We start from the raw sequence: 20,870 nt of genomic DNA, 5'->3' as shown, positions 1-20,870 counted from the left end.
AAAGATTAAAAGAAGCCAATGACCAACCCCAGTACCCTCCCTCCTGTCAAATAAGATCTCTGGGTCCCCAATGCTAAATTAAACAAAGGGACATGGTCTCTTGTGTGACATCATTCACCAAATATTGACATGTTTTTATATACTTTCTGTGGGTCTGGAGACATTCATAGTGATTGATGGTGGATTTACATCATGGGACATTTTTTATTTTAAGGACTTTTACTGTTACATTTTTGTTGATTATTTAGTACTACTCATTCACATAAGATGAATTGGCATCTGGGAGCCCCTTTATTGTTAAAGTGGGCTTCCAGATTTCCATAATCCCTCTTTCCACAAACCCCCACAACCAACAGGCCAGGGTTGTGAGGTAGAGGCCCTTGGCAAGATAACTCCCTATGCTGAGGGCATGTGATCTGGTATGGTTGGGGGGGGGGGGGTGGTACACTTGCCCTTCCTGTTCCTGGCCTGGCAGGTTGCATGCCACTCTGTTGACCAGCGCTGGCACATTCATTCACCATAGCAGAGTAGAGGGGCACAAGGTGTGATCACCTTTGGCACTACACAGTCTGCCTGCCTGTAGGGAAGAAAATTGCAGCAGCATTGAGACTTGTAGTTTCTCAGATTGCTGCTCGTTTATCTGTGGCTGCTGAAGGGGCAGAGGGGAGTGACCATCAGTGGTAGAGAACAATGGGGGGTGTGAACAAAAGAGAAGAGTCGGAACACAAGTGAGACTATACACAGGCAAAGGGAGCATATATCATTATTGCTCTTGTGTACAAGATAGGTGTCTGTACACCAGTGTTGGTGTACACAGTACACCAATCTGCATTGCACTTATTATATACTGTAATTCTTGTATGTGGATCACCTGTTCAAAATAATGTGTCTGTAATCGGGTAATTTAAAATAATACTTGTTCTGCACTACCTGTTGATAGGCACAGTACTCAGAGTAGGAAACAAAGCACACAGAGGAGCAGGAGCAAGAGATCCAGCTGGTTTTATAGGACCACCCATAATTTGGGCTTCAGCCTGGGTAGAGCTAAAGATAATGTTCTTTTATTTTTTAAGAATTTAACAGATTTTCACGGGGACTGAGTGCTATGTGCACTGGGATAAAAACAAGTGTGTGTGTATATATATATATATATATATATATATATATATATTGTGTATATGTTTATAATTTGTTGTAGTGATAATACTTTAAGACCCTAAACCTTCCTAACATAATTTCTGGATGAAAATAACAAGTATTTCCTATTCATGTGTAGAACCCTACAATTTCACCTTGCACATATTCCAAAATATTTAATCAGCTGTACTGCCAAGTTCTATGGCATGCCTTTGTAGCGAACCAGACTTTTCAGGAAAGTGATCTAAAATTCTCACACTGAAAATAGTTGAAACCTTAAGTACATTGTGTTTTAAAAAGCTGGGACTTTTACTTCTGTAGCGCTCACCCCCGAAGGAGCCACTGGATAGTTTGGGATCGGCGTATTAAGTTACCAAGTTCTCTTGTCTAGGGGTATAACTTTGAGGCCCCGTACTCACGACCAAACATGTCTGCTGAAACTGGTCCACGGACCAGTTTCAGCAGACATGTTTGGCCGTGTGTAGGCACGAGAGGACCATTTTCAGGCGAATCGGACAGGTTTCCAGCGGACAACTGTTTCCTGGACTTGCTTTAAAACAGTCCCCCCGACATGTACGGTCGTCTGTACAGACCTACCGTACATGTCCGGCCGCCCACCATCCCTCGCATGCGTCGAATGACTTTGACGCATGCGTGGAAGCATTTTAAAGGCAGGCAGCCCACGTCGCCGCGTCATTGTCGCGGTGGCACCGCGTCATCGACGCGGCGACACCGCGGACACGCCCCGCGTATTGTTTACGCGCGGACTTCTGTTCGATGGTGTGTACAGCCATCGAACAGAAGTCCCCGGGCAGACATGTCCGATGAAAGCGGTCCGCGGACCGGTTTCATCGGACATGTCTGCTCGTGAGTACTCGGCCTTAGTGTCAACATAGCACACAATAGAGAAAGGGTTAATGAGCAAGAGGGAACTGTGGTATCAGGCCTTGAATATAAAAAGCATGGAGAGCAAGCCTGCTCTCAGTACAAATAGCTCAAACGTCGCCACTCCCGCCGGAGTGGGTAAAGTGTCCCCGGACAGGTAGTTAACCTTAGCCTGGCAGCCGGTGGGTCACTTGCAAATAAAGTCACTGGGAGGAAACAGGGCCTCTGGACAGGCCTAATAGGTATTTAAAAATGGTTAAAGATTAGGACTGACAAATCCTCCCAGTAAGCACAATTTAGGGTCACTCATGGACAGTTGCAATGTACCTGTCGTGTGGCGTGGTGACCGGATCCCCGATGGTACGTCCCAACCCTCGCAGACAACCTCTGTATCTAGGTTCTCCCGAGCAGACTCCTCATCGTACAGCTCACAGCTTAGGATCTGGAACCCAGCAAGCCGCTGGGGTCCCTCTCAGCATCAAGGTGAGACTCTGCCTGGTATGCAGCTCTGGTCAGGCGAGCCTCGATGGCGGGGCCCATGGATGCGCGCACCCTGAAGGTGGATGCCGCACCTGGACTCAGGCCCCGCATAGCACCCTTACTCATGGCGGCTGCCCCAGATATACCCCCCGCCAGCATGCCCAAAAGAGTGAAAAACTCTTCTGATTGGCTGCTGAGGAAAGATAGGTCCGTCAGAACCCCTCTAGCGCCAACTGTCGCCCAGGGGTGACAACACACGCCTGGCACGCAGACTGACCTAGGAGGCAGTCCCAAACTGGCAACAGCACAAATTAAACATCTGTTAGTGGGAGCAACTTAAATCTCCCACTCCACTAACTTTAGCGTAGCGCCCCACTAAAAAAAAAAAAAAAAAAGGGGGGCGCTACACTTCTGCTTACTGTGCTTTGATGACAATTATAATGATCTTGGGCTTTTTTGGGGAAACAATTTTTTCCTAAATGTTGGGATATTCTACTGACTTGATATCCACTAATAGTTTGCTTCCTTAAAATAAAACTATACTAAGGGATATTCTTGATAAAAATGTGTCACTGTTTTTGACAAAACAGACCACTATCTATAGCTAACCATACAATAGCTAATAGTTTTACTAATTTGAATTGTCTGACCAGTAAACATGCTATAAAGGATGAGAAATTACTAACAAACATTTGCAAATGATTAATTTGTAGCTCTGATGGCAAAGGCTTTCCTGTAGGATGTGAAAATGCTGCAGGCACGTTTTAAAGTGTTACTAAACCCACAACAGTAAAATCAGCCTGTATATGAAGTAAAGCATGCTTGTTATACTCACTGTGCAACCTAAGGGGTTACTCCTCCACATTTTGTAAAAAGGATGTTTGATCCTGCATGCACAGATCCTCTACTTCCCCTGATTTCAAAACAGGTCCAGATAAGACAGAGTTAGCGGAGTCAGTCTGCACATGCTCAGTTTGGTGTGTATTGCTAGAGAGTTTGTTTCTTTTCTTGGGAGAGTGCATGTGATCAGCACAGGGCCAATCAGCACTGTCCAGACAGGTCGGGGGGCATTCATCCTCATAGGACAGTCAGTGCAGTATGAAAACTTTTCCTACAAGCTTTAGCCAGACACTGATAGAAGTCACATGACTGCTATATACTGCTGATGAGAAAAGGAATTTAGCAGTTTATATTTACTAAAATAATTGCATTTCCATGTTCTGTGTACAGTAGGAGACCAGATATAGTGAATTCAGGGTCCTGGGTTTAGTAACACTTTTAAGTCTTTATGATTTTTTTTTTTTTCTGAATGACAAATGAATAATTTTGCATATTTGTTGAAGCATTGTTGTCAAAATCAGAAATGCTGGCTAAACATGCTTGGTGATCATTACATGAACAGAGATTTTAGATATTTGTACAGAAAGATTTGACCTAAGCCACCAACATTAGATTTAGTGGGTAATGAATGAAGCTATTTCCTTTCTCGTCCAACATTTCAAACTGCAGGTTTCTGTAAGTCTCAGAGTGAGATCTGTTGATATGTCTTGTTAAAAGCATTATGCTGAGCAATAATAAAGATATCAAGAGCCTAAAGTGCTTACATGATATCTTGTCTTAAAATGAATCCCTGTTAAACACATGCCTGTGATTTAGGCGTTTGCCAAATGTATTTCTGAGGCTGAGTTCAAATTTAATTAGAATATTTATGTAAACTTTCTAAGAGGATTTATACGTAGAATGAACTTACCTTGGGTGTTTACTGTATGGGAGACAGAAGTGTAAGGAATCCTTAGCCTGGCATACCTCAACACTGCCATCAACAGACATACTGTGGTACTGCAAATTATCTGTGTTGTGGTCAAGCACACAGCATGGATAACACAGCATTGGACAGCTACAAGTACATCTACCTCTATGTACACTATCTTATCAGCAATACCCTATACTACACATATATTATGTCACAGTCAGGCTTACTTTATAAAGTTATATGTGCAAAGTAACAGCCACAAACAAAGATTTTCATGGCATCACCAACAATATCAAAAAAAGAGATATTATGAGACATTAATACCCCCCTTAATTTTCAGATTAGTGTTGAAAGTTTTACTTTTAGGAACGCAAATTAAAACAATTTAAAAGAAAACTTTTTTTTTTTAAATTAAGTCTTGCCTGTTCTGCCTGCAGTAACTTGTGATGGGTTACTATGGACTATTTCAGTTTTACGCAATAATTTTCTCCTTGTAGTCACTACTTTATTAAATAAGCCAAGTATCAGAGACACATATTAATGAAAATGTAATGAATTTATATATTTCACTATCTCAAAAATCATTAGTATTTTCTGTTACTGTTTACATAGAATCCTTCACATCCGTCCCCGCAATACCAAACCCCCCCCCCCCCCCCCAAACCCTCAAAAAAGAGAAAAAGTCATCTCTTCTGTTGTGACAAAAGGCTATACACAATTTATTATTTTATTCTTTCTGTTAATATCGTTTTTCTTGCTTGCAGCATGACAGACAATCTTGCTGTGTCCCTTATAAGGGGAAAATGGAGGCATACTTTTCTTGATAAAGCATTGCTTTTGCAAAACTGTTTTGTCCATCATCAGCTGAAAGTTGGTGTTCTACTTCCAGTACCTTCACACTGACTGTGACTGTTATTAACAACCCTTTCACACACTTGAAGACATAATTACTTCAGTACAAACACTCTTGCTTATGCTTGTGCATTTATGCTTTAAATCAGTGATCTCCAAATTGCGGCCTGGGGGCTGGATGCTGCCCTTTGCTTGCTTTTTATCTGGCCCTTGGGGCATTATTTCCTCCGCTGTTAGCAACAGTGTGTCAAAGTTCCTGCCACTGACACCGACAATAGGGCACTAGTCCTCTCACTGATGCAAACTATGGCACACTATTCCTCCCACTGACTCCAATGAGGGGGTACTATACCTCTCACTGACTCCAATGATGGGGTACTATACCTCCTATTGACTCCAATGCTAGGGTACTATACCTCCCACTGACACCAAAAATAAGGCATTATTCCTCCCACTGACATCAACAATGGGCACTATTCCTCCAATTGATACTAACAATGAGGCACTGTTGCTCCCACTGAGACCAAACATGGGACATTGTTTAATCCCACTGATATCAGGACATTTTCTTCACCTGGCACAGTCTAAGCTCCCCCCCCCCCAAAAAAAAAAAAATCCAAATACATTGAAGGATAGTATATTTATTGTATAATAGAAGAGAACTGAATTCTTCATATAGATTGTGTTTTTGTTGAAAAATTAATTTAGGATCCCAACTCTGCCAGTCCTACATTGTTAACCAATTAGACCCATATTTGGCTTTGGTATGATGAAGGTTCCTAACCTTCCAACTTCTGTGATGGGAAAGGAGGATGCCACTTAGTGCAAAGTGTGTAGGGAATAGACACACCCGGTTACATATACCCCCAGGTACGCAGACCATGAGGAATTCATGTGCAAAGACAATTGGTGAAACCCACAAGCTATTTTTTTTTTTCACTGCATCTTTTCCTTTTTCCTCACTAACAGCTAATGCAACCTTTTAAAGTTGGATGAAAGGTTTAAGTATAACATATTTGGTAGACAATAGTCATTTTTTCCTAGCGGTCTATACATCAGGGTAAAAAGAAAGACAACTGAGGTTGGAACAGGGACAGAGTGATTTAATTTTACAAGGAGGACAGTTGGAAGCAATGTAATTCTGATTGTGCACCATTCATTGTTAGGAATACTTTATATTCATATTGTTTTCTTAGTTTGTCTTAGTGTCTTAGTGTTGGTGAAAATGCAGTTTTCACAAGACCACATTTTACTTTGTGTCTGGGGAACATATCATGTGCCTTGAAAACTAACAACTTCCAGATCTCCACTTTTCACATGATATCAAAGCAGCAGCTTTGCAGAGTAATCCTGTTAACAGCAAAATTTGGCGCTTCTCACAACATTTATAACAATGGAGCGTTTCTTCTTGGTATCTTTCTAAACATGCGTAAAACATACACCCAACATCACATGATCAAGTGTACTAATATTGTATGTGTAAACCCTAACAATTACATGTTCTTATTTGCTGATTTTGATCAGTTGATTATACTATTGAATGTGTTCAGTTCTAGCCTTTTAATAAGTGCAAAAAAAACAAAACCTGAAATAATCTTGTGCTCTCTGCTTATGTTGCCCTCTTATCGGGTACATTTTTCCTAGATATCTCTAAGGAATAAAGAACCCCTTCTATTTATGTTGTGGAGATTCAAAGACGTGGCTGAAAACTGAGCATTGGTGGATCAAAATTCGGCAAGTTCAGCATGGACTTGCCAATTTTTTATCCATCTATGGCTGTCCCTTCTCAACAGAAGTCAATCTAATGATCAACTACTTTCAAAAGCGAGAGTTGGAAAACTTCAATTCAAACCGCACTTGCAGTGCTGATCAGTGTATTGTGACAGTGTAGGAGACCCGCTCTCAGAATACAATAGCACACCATCCACTTGTGTGGATAGTGAAATCTTTTTTTTTTTTTCGATCAGCCTGCTGGATGATTTGGTAAAAAAAAAAAAAAAAACATTTGTGGCCAGCGCTTAGTTATTAGCAGTTCTACCTTGCAGCGCTATTTGAATTCCAATCAGAACACTATCTACATGGAAATCCTTACTGTGCTTGCTTTCCTTTCCTCCTGGTACAACTCTTCTTCTCCCACTCTAAAGACCTTCTCATGTAAATATGCAGCATATAAAGCACTACATAAAATGTTGACACTGTGTAAATGCTTGTAATATTTGGTAGTCTTGTACTAGGGGGACAAGGCTGCTTCGCCAAAGCTACAGTATGGCAAGAAAGCATTGTCCCCCTAGGACAGAAAGTGTATCACTGACATGATCATCAAGTGAAAAGAAAGGCAAAAAGCCCAATGAAAGAACACAAATGCAGCCACAATATCTAAGGATTAGAAAGTTGCAATATATTGGGGTTGATTTACTAAAACTGGAGAGCACACAATCTCGTGCAACTGCACAGAAGAAATCAGTCATCTTCCAGGGTTTTTTGTTAAAGCTTAAAGTGGAAGTAAACCCTCCTATTGTTTTCAGCCAAGGAAGCTGCCATATTGGCCTCTGTTTAATCTGCAACTGCCACGATGCTGCACATGTGATCGGTTATGAAACCAGCCATTGGATGGTTTGACAGTTTGGTTGAGAGCACCAGCAAAAGTGACATCTAGCATTTCCGGCATGCCGGGAATGTTAACTGTTTTTTTAAACTATCAAATAGATGGGTTTACTTCCGCTTTAATTGAACAAGCTGAAATTATGAGCTGATTGGCTACCATGAACAGCTGCACCAGATTTTGCAGTCTCCAGTTTTAGCCCCCATTGGAAGATTGCCCCCTTTATCTCAGCACTGCTGATTTCTTCCAGGTCTATTACAGCCACTTCCTGTCTACATGTACTCCCTTCAGTGACATGTATACATTATTGCTGTAGACTGTTTTCATGGCAATACTGGTTGACTATGCCTGCACAATGTGCATTGTCCCAGTCACTTGTAGCCTACACCAGGGGGGGAATATGACAGGGTTGTCATCCTGTCATATGCCCCCCTGGTGGAGGCTGCAAGTGACTGTGACAATGCATATTGTGCAAGCATAGTCCACCAATTGGGAGACAGTTGTTACCTTATAACATAAAGTGCCTGAACACCTGAGTCCTTCATGGCAGGATGACCAGGTATTTTTTGTTATGACATAAGGACCCCCCTTTAGCAGATATACTGTGCAGAATCACATATGAACATGATTTTGCACTTCCGCTTAGGGGGCTTGCCACTTTTGCTGTGATTACTCAAAGCAGAAGCTGATCTGCTGGGTTTCTGGGCGATGGATTTCCGCTGGCACCCGCCGATAGTCAGGCAGATAGACAGAACGGAGTTCTGCCTATGTGAACAAGGCAGAGCACCATTCTGACAGATGGGAAGTGATGGATTTTGTCCCTGCAGGGAATACAATCTATCACTTTTCTTAGTAAAAGCAGCACACAGTTTACACAAAAACACTGGGTAGGCACACAGTTAACCCATTTGATCACCTTATATGTCTAACCCCTTCCTAGCAAGTGCCATTAGTAAAGTGACAGTGCATGGTTTTAGCACTGGTAACTGGTTTCTACAATGTGTCAAAAGCGTCAGTGTCCAATTGTCGCAATAGTGCAGTCCCACTATAAGTTGCTGATAGCCACCATTACTAGTATAAACCTATATATATATATATATATATATATATATATAAATTCCAGTATATATACCATAGTTTGTAGAAGCTTTAACTTTTGCACAAACCTTTCAATATACACTTATTGGAATTTTTTTTTTACCCAAAATATGTAGCCAAATACATATTGGGCTAATTTTTTGAAGAAGAATTTTTTTTTTTATTTCTAGCCCTGTAAAGAAAAAAATAGTATACATACCTTTTCTGAAGGCGATCCAACCCGATCCCCAGCAACAGGAAGCTCTGCAGAGGACACGACTGACGACAGCTGTGAAATGAATGGGGAGTGACGTCACCCATAGAGTTACTATGGGGCTTCCCTTGTCGGACGTCACCTCCACCCCCCCCCCCCCCCCCACAGCAAAGCCATGGCTGACAGCTCAGCTTGGGATAGGGTCGGATCAGTTCAGCATTAGAAAAGATATGTATACTAATTTTTTTCTTTACTGGTCTATATAGGTTAATGTTAGATCACAGTTGTCTATGGACAGGGCTGTCTTAATGAGAGGGCACACCTGGGCACGGCCCAGGGGCCCTAGCTGCATGGGGAGGCCCCTGCACTTTCCCCAAAGCAGGGTGTAGAGGGGTCAGAGTGCAAGAGGGATATCTGGGGTGTAGAGGGATCAGAGTGCAGGGGGGATATCTGGGGTGTAGAGGGATCAGAGTGCTGGGGGGATATCTGGGGTGTATAGGGATCAGAGTGCAGGGGGATATCTGGGGTGTAGAGGGATCAGAGTGCAGGGGGGATATCTGGGGTGTAGAGGGATCAAAGTGCAGGGGGGGTATCTGGGGTGTAGAGGGATCAGAGTGCAGGGGGGGATATCTGAGGTGTAGAGGGATCAGAGTCCAGAGGGGATATCTGGGGTGTAGAGGGATCAGAGTGCAGGAAGGATATCTGAGGTGTAGAGGGATCAGAGTGCAGGGGGATATCTGGGGTGTAGAGGGATTAGAGTGCAGGGGGAATATCTGGGGTGTAGAGGGATCAGAGTGCAGGGGGATATCTGGGGTGTAGAGAGATCAGAGTGCAGGGGGGATATCTGGGCTGTAGAGGGATTAGAGTGCAGGGGGATATCTGGGGTGTAGAGGGATCAGAGTGCTGGGGGGATATCTGGTCTGTTTACCTGTGCTGTCTCCATTGTAGGGGCCCCAGAGCATTACTTTGCCCAAGGGCCCATGATGCCATTAACGTCCCTGTCTATGGATGCAAGGAGTTTAGTTTTAGTATGGACTTCTACTTTAAATAATAAAAAAAACACTTTAAAATGTACTTGAGCGAGTTAAAGCTTTTTTGGAATTTCAGTGATTGGGTTTACATCTACTTGAAATCATGATTGTTACTGTTTCTAAGCATGGATGTCTTCCTTTTTGATACATTCAGTGGTTCTCTCACTTTACTAGAGGGAGCTTCTAGTGATAAGGGTCATGTAATCCTTTTATTTATGAAAAGGTCTTTAATCTCACTCTCAGAGGTCCTTTTACTGAGAGGATTTTGTGATCCTCAGTCAGCCCCTGTAATTCAGTAGAAGTTTGTTTATAAGTAAGGACCATTCCACTGCCTAATCCTCTCCCAATGTTTACTTGCTATCTCGTCCATGGACATTGTTTAAACTGGTAATCATTTTCCATGCTGTAATATCCAGTTTACAGCAGCCCTGGCTGATTTGAGATGTATTAGCCAACTTGATAACGCTGTCATATAACATGAAAAGTTAAGTTGCTTATCAGTATATTTTGATAAGCTACTTACATTTTACAGTAGTACTTGCAGGCTTCAGACAAACATTAGCGCCTCTCACTCAACTGTCACGTAAATTGTGTCTCACTTCATTTATTACAGCAGGCTGTTTAGTTCCTAACCATAGGGGCACAGATCCCCTTACAGTTGGCAGAGTGTTGCTGCATCTTGTAAAGACTAAAAAAAAATAAAGTCGTCCTGCTTTATCCTAAAATCCAGTCGTGTGCAGCAATCTGTAAGAGAGTGTGACCAGGGGGCGTGTCTGCTGCTTGTTCATGCTTTGCTAATTATGCATAGAATTCCCTCAATTGAAATGTTTTAAATATTGCAAAAGAATTTCATGTGGAGTGTGTATAATTTTTGGTAAAAATGCAAGAGCAAATGACTGCATAGATCTGACAGTCTCCCAAATATCTGTAAGTCTGAGGGTTCAATTCACTAAAGTTTATCTAATGTTTTTTTATACAAAATATCACATGTGAGTGTCAATTCACTACAGTTAAATTCTGCTGCCTGGTATTAATTGTGGTGGAACACCCACACCATTTTTTTCTTTTCATTTTAATTGCCCCACCCCCTTCTTGTTTAAATTCACTTGAATGTTTTAGGCAGAGATGAGTCACTGGCTGTTAGGAGACCAGTGGATGCTGGTGGTCTATTGAATAGTGCCCTCTGATGAAAAATGCCCATTCTGGCCTGCCCATGCACAGTACAGAACTGCACAATATGATTTCCCAATCAGCATGCAAATGGATGGTCAGTTATGAAGTGCACCACTTAAATGGGTGGTCAGTGATTAAATGTTCCATTACTTTAGTGGTGAATGAGTGACTTGTATAGCGCTATACATGCAAACTGAATCACCTCTAGACGCTTTTTGCAGCTGGTGCGGTCATTTTACCCCGTAGGATCTCGACACGCTTGGAACACACAATCGTACACACATATATACTGGGCCAATTTGGACAGGATCCAATTAACCTACCAGTAGTGAGTGATGAAGTGGACCTTTAGGCTTGGTTCAAACCGGCTGGGATCACATAGGAACGCTGTGCGTCAGGGCTGAATCTGTGCCTGAATTCAGCCCTGAAACAGAGCCAAAGTCGCTGAGCGTTTCTGTGCAGTGCGCTTTGCAGCCGCCCCAGACATATGTGAACCAGCTCCATAGAGAGCCAGTCACATTTTCCTGCTATGCGAATTGGATGCGGAGAAAACCCCCACATCCAATTTGCAAAGGTGTGAACACAGCCTTAAATGGGTGGTCAATGATTAAATGCTCCATTAATTTTTTTTTTTTTTTTTTAATAAATTCTCTATTACTTTAGTGGTCATTGGTGAAGTGCCTCGTATGTCAGGATGTAGATTATTGGTGTCCGCATATACTATACAATGCCAGCCTTGGTTCTGCTGAGTGATGTGGTTGCTGATAATGTGCAGGTACTGTTAGGCAGAGAATCTTTCAGCTGTAAGGCGTTTGCATAGAAGCCGATTGTTATGTCCAAGATACCCAGCTATTCGCATCCTTACATGCTTAGAAGAGTCCCCACAGTCATTACACCAGTTGCTGTGGCTTTAAGGCATTTCATGGTATAATACTCACATTTAATTGTAAACAAGAAGCTATTGATCACAGTATACAACTATCACATTTCACTACATTCCTAACATAGAAATAACATATCGAAGACAAGGCACTCAGAAACATTTTGCTTCTGTGCCCATCTCCACCACTACATTGTGCTAGTTGACTGTACAGCACGCTCAGGAAGAACAAGGGAAGCTTCTATTACTTTCATATAAACTGAGCTTTTTTCTGTTTTACACCTGCTCAGTATTGACAGTCAATGGAGGAAGATCGGCCAAAACCACATCCTATATTTTGGTTTTCATTTGCTTGTGACTGACTGCATAAGAACTATGGATGGCATGAACAGTGAACTAAAAAAAGATTTTTAGTTGTCTGAAACTGCGCTGGGATTATATAGCTGTAACATTCTACCGGTTCTTTAAAGAAGCCCTCAAAAAAACAAACAAAAAAAAAAACATTAATATTTGCTTTAGGTTTCCTTCTTTCTTGCCTGAATTGCAGATCGTTAAACATTAATTAGGTATTATTTATCAGGGTGTTGAAAAAATGAGCTGTCTATTGCTCATGAAAAAATAAAGACTTAAAAATAATCTATTCATTCTGTAACCTTCACTGGAAAAATAACAGTTGAAATCTGATTGTTTGCTTCAGGCATCACTGGCAGTTTGTCATTCAGACTCTTTGATGCAAGAGGCTGCAATGACAGAGTATCATAGCTATTTGGCCTAACAGCGTTTTACATAGAAATACAGTAAATGTTGAATGCACCACTTAGTAGTGTAGATGCTAGCCCTCATTCATTTCTTCTTCTCCTCTGAGTAACCTTCATATCCAGAGGACTTGTAACAATTAATCAGAACCAACCTTTTGAAAGTAGCGTGCTCTGCATGCTAATGAGTTTTTAGTACTTGGACGAGCCCTAATATTTTTAATAAGGCATTCAAAGAACTGTGGTGGGTGGTAAATCAACTTTTCAACTTTCAAATTCTCAAAATTAAAGTGAAACAGACTTGTATATAAAAAACAAAACGGAACGCAATCAATACATCATTAAATGTTATGCATTTATTTTAATACAAGTAGGCTGCATTCACACCTGAGCGTTTTCGGCTCAAAAAAACGCCCAACAAGAAAAATCCATTTCAAAATACATTTCAATGGCACCTGTTCACATCTGAGAGTTTTGTCACCTTAAAGGGGTGGTTCGTAAGACCCGTTACACTGCGGGTAGGCTGGCTTTTTTTTTTTTTTTTTTAAGTACATACCTCGATTTCGGCGTTTCGTCCCTTGTCAGTGGGCGTTCCTAGTTGATTGACGTTCCTCGGACGGGCGCATACGTGACGTCACGACTTTCCGAAAGAAGCCAAACGTCGCTGCGCAGGTGCCGTATAGAGCCGACTCTATACGGCGCCTGCGCAATGACGTTCGGCTTCTGTCGGAAAGTCGTGACGTCACGTATGCGCCCGTCGGAGGAACGTCAATCAACTAGGAACGCCCACCGCCAAGGGACGAGACGGCGAGATCATGATATGTACGAAAAAAAAAAAAAAAAAGCCAGCCTACCCGCAGTGTAACGGGTCTTACGAATCTATTGTTAGAAATTTGTTTTAGGGGGAACCACCGCTTTAAGCAAAATGCCTGAAAAACGCCTTAACCACTTAAGGACCCTTTCACGGCGATATACGTCGGCAGAAGGGCACGGCTGGGCACAGGCACGTACCTGTACGTTGCCTTTAGGAGCCCGAAAAAAATCGCTGATAGCCGCCATTACTAGTAAAAAAAAAAATATTAATAAAAATGCCATAAAACTATCCCCTATTTTGTAAACGCTATAAATTTTGCGCAAACCAATCGATAATTGCTTATTGCAATATTTTTTTTACCAAAAATAGGTAGAAGAATACATATCGGCCTAAACTGAGGAAAAAAAAATGTTTTTTATATCTTTTTTGGGGATATTTATTATAGCAAAAAGTAAAACATATTGCATTTTTTTCAAAATTGTTGCTCTATTTTTGTTTATAGCGCAAAAAATAAAAACCGCAGAGGTGATCAAATACCACCAAAAGAAAGCTCTATTTGTGGGGGAAAAAAGGACGCCAATTTTGTTTGGGAGCCACGTCGCACGACCGCACAATTGTCAGTTAAAGCGACGTAGTGCCGAATCGCAAAAAGGGGCAAGGTCCTTAATCTGCATATTGGTCCAGGTCTTAAGTGGTTAAGCTCGAAAAAGGGCATGAGGTTCTTTGGGGCAGATTACAGTTTTTCTGTTTTTTACGTTGGTAACCTGTTCAAAATTGCGGCAAAAATGCGTGACTTTGAAACACTCAGGTGTGAATGCAGCCTGAGTGTTGCTTAACCACTTAAGGATTGGCTCCTGTATATTTACGTAGACAGAATGGCACGGGCAGGCAAATCGAAGTCAGTTTAAAATTTGTCCCTGCCGCAAGCTCCATGATCGTGCCCGTGGGATCCGGGGACTCGATGTCCGCCGGTGTCCCACGATTGCGTGTCACGGAGCTGAAGAACGGGGGATGCCTGTGTAAACAAGCATCTCCCCGTTCTGCCTAGTGACACTGACTGCACCCTCTCATTGGGAGCAGCGATCATTGACGTGTCACAGTAAGCCACATCCCCTGTTAGAATCACTCCCTAGGACAGACTTAACCTCTTCCTAGCCCCCTAGTGGTTAACCCCTTCACTGCCAGTCACATTTACACAGTAATCGGCATTTTTATAGCACTGCTCGCTGTATAAATGTGAGTGGTCCCAAAATAGCGCCAAACGTGTCTGATGTGTCCGCCATAATGTTGCAGTTCCAATAAAAATCGCTGATCGCCACCATTACTAGTAAACAAACAATATATATATATATTAATAAAAATGCCATAAAACGATTCCCCTATTTTGTAGACGCTATAACTTGTTCGCAAAACAATCAATAAACACTCATTGTGTTCTTTTTACCAAAAATAGAAAAATGTAGAAGAATACGTATCCGGTCTAAACTGAGGGAAGAAAAAAAATAGATATATTTTTGGGGGATATTTATTATAGCAACAAGTAAAAAACATTGCTTTTTTTTTAAAGAAAATTGCCACTCTATTTTTGTTTATAGCGCAAAAAATAAAAACCGCAGAGGTGATCAAATACCACCAAAAGAAAGCTCTATTTGTGGGAAAAAAAAGATTTCCAATTTTGTTTGGGAGCCATGTCGCATGACTGCGCAATTGTCAGTTAAAGCGACGCAGTGCCGAATTGCAAAAAGTGCTCTGGTCTTTGGGCAGCCAAATGGTTCCGGGCTGAAGTGATTAACTGCAGTAAAGAGAAAGGTCGAGTCTCCTGCCTTACCGGACAAGGCTGGGCTGTGTGTCAAAGCTGTGTAAATCTCAGGATTAGGCCTGGTTCACACTGGTATGATTTGAGATGCGATTTGAGATGTCAAATCACATCTCAAATCGGCGGCATTTCTCGGCAATGGCACCGTCCTAATCGGTGCGACGATTAGCGCCTGTGGCGCTGCACCGATTTCAAAAAGTAGTTCCTGTACTACTTTTTGCGATTTTGGGCTGCGATTTACATTGACATCTGTGCAGAAACCTGCACAGATGTCTCTGAAATCGCAGCCGAAATCGGGACTGCCAGCGGAAGTGAAATTGTGCGAGTTCAGCTGAACTTGCGCGGCTTCACTCCCGCAGCCCAGTGTGAACCTGGGCTTAGATGGAAAGGAATGCAAATTCATTGGCAGATCCCTTATATGTATTACAAATAAGTTAACAGTTTGCCTGGCTTTCAGCTTTAATAATGATCTTATGTTGTGTGGGTTGCTGAAGTTTGCACACTGCATTTTACAAATGGATAAAGAAAATATGGACAGCCGCACTTTAAATACCTTGATGGTTGGCTTTTTTAAAAAAAAGGAAAAATGCACTAATGCATTTTACAACATTAGATAACAAATACATAATTGTGTTTTAACATATATCTATGTAATACAGATTAATGTAAGTAATATTGGTGAATTAACTGCTATTTGTAGCTTACAGTATGTGAAAATACAGCAGAATAAATGGAAACTCCTGTTTGTTTCTTTCAGCTACCTCCCTTGGTTTGAAGTCTTCTACAAGTTGCTCAACATCTTGGCTGATTACTCTCTGAAAAACCAGGTAATTCCATGAACAGTGATGTTATCAGACCTCCATAAATGTTTATTGAAAAGAACTATGAAAACTAGAGCGCTTTAGTAAAGCTGGCCATAGATGGATCTAAATTCAGCAGGGAACGACTGAGGGCATGCTGTTTTTCAGAAGTCAATCTCTATATTTTCTCTTTCGTTCATGGATGGACACAGCCTTAAAGGATCACTAAAGGAATTTTTTTTTTTTTGCTGAAATGACTGTTTACAGGGTATAGAGACATAAAAGTTAACTGATTCCTTTTAAAAATGATTAAAAATAGATAAAAATCAACCATATAATGTGCCTACAGTTTCACTTTCGTTTTTAAACTGGTTTCATGTTTATGTGAAGTAAAGAGACACACAGAACAAAAACAAACAAATCCAGGGCAGTGTTTTGTTTTTAAAATTAATCTGATTGGTTCTGTTAAGTTTTAGACACACAGTAATGACAGCTTAGACCACCGTGAAAAGCTCCCAGTATGATGGTTATAAGGAGCCAGACAAGCAGGAAGTGTGGAGATCAGAGCAGTTTTACAGCAACATCAAAGCAAAAACGAGCAATGAGGACATGAAACCAGTACTGCAGTAGGGTAAAGGAAGCTATTTAGCTAAAACAAAATTTCTCTATCGTACATCACAGGACACAGAGCGGCATATTCATTACTATGTGGGTTATATGGAGTACCTTCAGGTGATGGACACTGGCAATCTTAAACAGGAAGTGCCCTCCCTATATAACCCCCTCCCATAGGAGGAGTACCTCAGTTTTTTCGCCAGTGTCTTAGGTGTTGGTCATGGAATAGCTTTGCCTCCACATCCTTGGGATCAAGGCAGGCTAACCGGATCTGTCCAAGGTGCCTCAGTGCCAAAGTGGACAGTACCCGGGCCCCCAAACCGAGGGGTTTTGCCTATAACGCTTCTCTTTTTAGAGAGCTGGACCCTGGGCCCAGGACTTAGAGCCTTTTTTGTTAAAGTGCCTAAAGTAACCTGTTTGCCAGGGTGCTGTATAGGTCCAGGACAGTGGGTTCCTTCCAGGACCCCAGGGCCTGAAGGTCTAGTACGCTACCCACGGAGATGGGGGAAGGTTGGACCGCTTGCGGTCTAAGGTCCTGCGGCGTGGAGCAGGTAAGAAGGGGGGGCCTGCGGGACTTGGTTCGACAGCAGGCCCTCCAGGGAAAGATCTAGGGGAAGTTAGCCTGTATGTGCTCTAGCATTGGCAATAGGGGCCACTATGTCTAGGAAAGACAGGATGGTCTGTGTATTTTTCTTCCCAAATATTGGATTTCCCTGGTCTGTTTGCAGGTAACCATCTGGCTGCGCGCTAGGTGAGCAAAGGAGGGGCTGTGGGCCTATACCTTTCCCAGAACTTAGGTTTTAACTACCAAAAGTTCCTACCTGGCTGGGTGTCAGTCTGCAGGATGTAGGCCGCTCTGTGTCCGGTAAGAGAGAGAGGAAGAGAAGCCTCAAAATGCTTCCTCTGGCTCAGGGCTGTAGCAGGGCTCCTGGTGACTTCCAGCTTGCCCCCCCCATGTTAACGGGCGCGTGCGCGTGCACGAGGATATGTCAAAATTTTGCGCCGTTGCGGGGGGGGGGGGGCGGGGATGTCAGGTTCATAGGAGGAAGGGGCGTCCCTTCCTCTATGCTGTACAGCTCATTCAGTTCTGAGCTTGGAACAGGACGACACAGAGCGGCAGCGCTGCGGCTGAGGAACAGTGACACCCGGTGGCGCAAGCGAGTATTGCAGTTCTGGAATTCTAAAAATCCTTATGGCAGCAGGTGGATACTAGCAATTTTTGTGTGGGGGACAGTGTGCTTTGAAAAAAAAAAAAAAAAAAAAAGAATAAAAAAAAAAAATATATATATATATATATATATATATATATATATATATATATATATATAATAATTGAAAAAAAAATTTTTTGAAAAAAAAAAAAGAAAAAGGCACTGACTGGGCTCCCCACCAGGTTTTTTGGTCATCAGTAGTACTGCTGTTCCCTAAACCACATATATTATCTCCTGACCACAACAGTCAGTTGTTGTATACAGGGGTACCTCGGTATTGTACCATGGCTCCCAAAGGCTCGGGATCAAGGGCTGCAAAAGGGGTCAAAAAACCAAAGGGTTCCCCCTCGGATTCTGAGGATATGAGTCAGGCTATGCCAGTACTCTCCCCACCTGTCAACCCAGTGGTGGGTGCCTTGGGTGAGCCATTAGGGGGGTCTGGTGCTGAGGCTGGCCCAGATCCACCCAACCCTGTGTTTATCACAGAGGAGATGCTAGCCGTCTCCCTAGGAGGGCTAGAGGAAAGATTGGCAGCTATGATCGCCAAATCCATGCCAGGCAAGAAGCGGACTAGATCCCCTTCGCCTAAGTGTGTATCCTCGGATAATGAGGTTCTTTCCCCGGAGGAGTTAGAAGATCAGGAGGAATTGGACCAGAACCTAGAGGGTTCAGAGATTGAGGAATCTACTGTAGAGGAACCATTTTCAGCCTCCCAAGCGGAGGGTTTATGGATACAGTCTTTGACAGACATGGTCCGCTCGGCCTTTAAGTTGCCCTTACCAGAGCCTCGTGTTCCGGCAGTTTCTTCTTTGGGCTCCTTAAAAGCGCCCTTGAGCAACGCAGTTTTTCCGGTCCATCCTCTGTTAGAGGAGTTAATCTTCCAGGATTGGGTACGGCCGGACAGAGTTTTTCTGCCGCCTAGAAGATTTTCTATTATCTACCCTATGGAGGAGAAATTTGCCAAAAAATGGGCGCTCCCAGCCGTGGACGCAGCCATCTCCTGTGTGAATAAATCATTAACTTGCCCGGTGGAAAACATACAAATGTTTAAAGACCCGGTGGATAAACATTTAGGATCACTTTTGAAAGCTTCCTTTGCTACGGCAGGAGCAGTGGTACAGCCAGCGGTGGCTGCTATCGGGGTCTGTCAGGCTTTAAAGGACCAGACTAAACAGATGCTTAAAGACATTCCTGCCCAGCAGGCAGAGGAGCTATCTGTTATTCCCAGAGCCTTGTGCTTTGCGGTGGACGCTATAAAGGACTCCATCCAACAGGCGTCTCGTTTATCACTATATTTGGTGCATATGAGAAGGCTCTTATGGTTAAAGAACTGGGCGGCCGAACCCCCATGCAAGAAGTTGCTGGCGGGGTTCCCCTTCCATGGAGGACCACTCTTCGGAGAAGATCTGGATAAATACATTCAGACTATTTCAAGTGGCAAAAGTACCCTTCTACCAGTAAAAAAGAAGTTCCGGGGGCCCGCCTTTAAAAGGCAGCTTTCCCCTATGCCGAGTAACTCAAATTCCAGGCAGTATCGACGGCCTCCTGCGCGATCCAACTTTAACAATAAGTCGCAGGGACAGGCCCCTGGGGGCAAGAAGCCATGGTATCGCAAACCAACAAAGCCAGCCCCTAAGTCTACTTTATGAAGGGGCGCCCCCACTCACTCGAGTGGGGGGAAGGCTTCGTCTCTTTGCAGAGGTTTGGGAAGCCAACATCCCCGACAAATGGGTCCAGTCATCTGTGGTCACAGGCTACAGATTAGAGTTTCAAAAGTTTCCTCCGCCTCATTTCCAGGAATCAAGGGTTCCGAACGATCCAGCAAAAAAGGCCTTGTTGCTAGCGGCATTGGATCGTCTGCTTCGCCAGGGCGTGATAGTAGAGGTACCAGCCCAAGAGAAAGGGCTAGGTTTCTACTCCAATCTGTTTGTCATACCAAAACCCAACGGCGATGTCAGACCAATCTTGGACCTAAAGAGTCTAAACGTTTACCTAAAGGTCCAGTCATTTCGGATGGAATCCGTTCGGTCAGCAGCCGCCGCACTCCAGAGGGACGACTTTCTGGCGTCTATAGACATAAAGGACGCTTACCTTCATATACCGATCTTTCAGCCACATCAAAGATTTTTACGCTTCACGGTGGCTCAGCGTCACTTCCAATTTGTGGCGCTCCCTTTCGGGCTGGCTACGGCCCCCCGGGTATTCACGAAGGTCCTAGCTCCAATTCTAGCCAATCTAAGAATCCAAGGGGTCACGGTCCTAGCATACTTGGACGACCTCTTAATCATAGATCACTCGCCTCCTTGCTTGGAGCGAGCAGTAGCCCTCACGGTTCAGTACCTGGAGAGGTTCGGTTGGGTCCTAAACCGAGAAAAGTCAGAATTTCAACCCTCAAAACAGTTGGAATATCTCGGCATGAGGTTAGACACGGCTCAGCAGAAGGTATTTTTGCCCCTGGTAAAGGTCAAAGCTATCAAGGAATTGATTTGATTGGTTCTAAGCAAAAGAAAACCAACTGTTCGCCTATTCTCACAGCTTGGAGCAAGAAGGCCCAGGCCTTGGAGTTTCCTTTAACTCTATCATCAAGAGTCCGGCAAAGTCTGGGCTGGTGGTTAAACCCTCAGAATCTGCTAAAGGGAAAGTCTTTCACCCCCATAGCCTGGAAGATAGTGACCACAGATGCCAGCCTGAAAGGCTGGGGAGCGGTCTTGGATGGTTGCATTCGCCAAGGTACTTGGGCAGAGGCGGACAAGCAGCTGCCCATCAATATCCTGG

General features: G+C 43.1%; 1 protein-coding gene across 4 annotated transcripts in view; it reads left to right on the top strand.

Moving 5' to 3' along the window:
• Nucleotides 1–20,870, top strand: part of DENND1A (DENN domain containing 1A) — a 1,239,075-nt gene that overhangs the window by 465,057 nt on the left and 753,148 nt on the right. For all 4 annotated transcript variants that reach the window (XM_040324851.1, XM_040324852.1, XM_040324854.1 and 1 more), the window contains exon 6: nucleotides 16,227–16,296. In XM_040324851.1, coding sequence (XP_040180785.1) covers nucleotides 16,227–16,296 — 70 coding nt within the window. The remainder of the gene's footprint in view (nucleotides 1–16,226; nucleotides 16,297–20,870) is intronic.

The sequence above is a fragment of the Rana temporaria genome, chromosome 9 (assembly GCF_905171775.1).
Source record: "Rana temporaria chromosome 9, aRanTem1.1, whole genome shotgun sequence".
NCBI lineage: Eukaryota > Metazoa > Chordata > Amphibia > Anura > Ranidae > Rana > Rana temporaria.
This window is presented reverse-complemented; position numbering and strand designations above follow the sequence as displayed.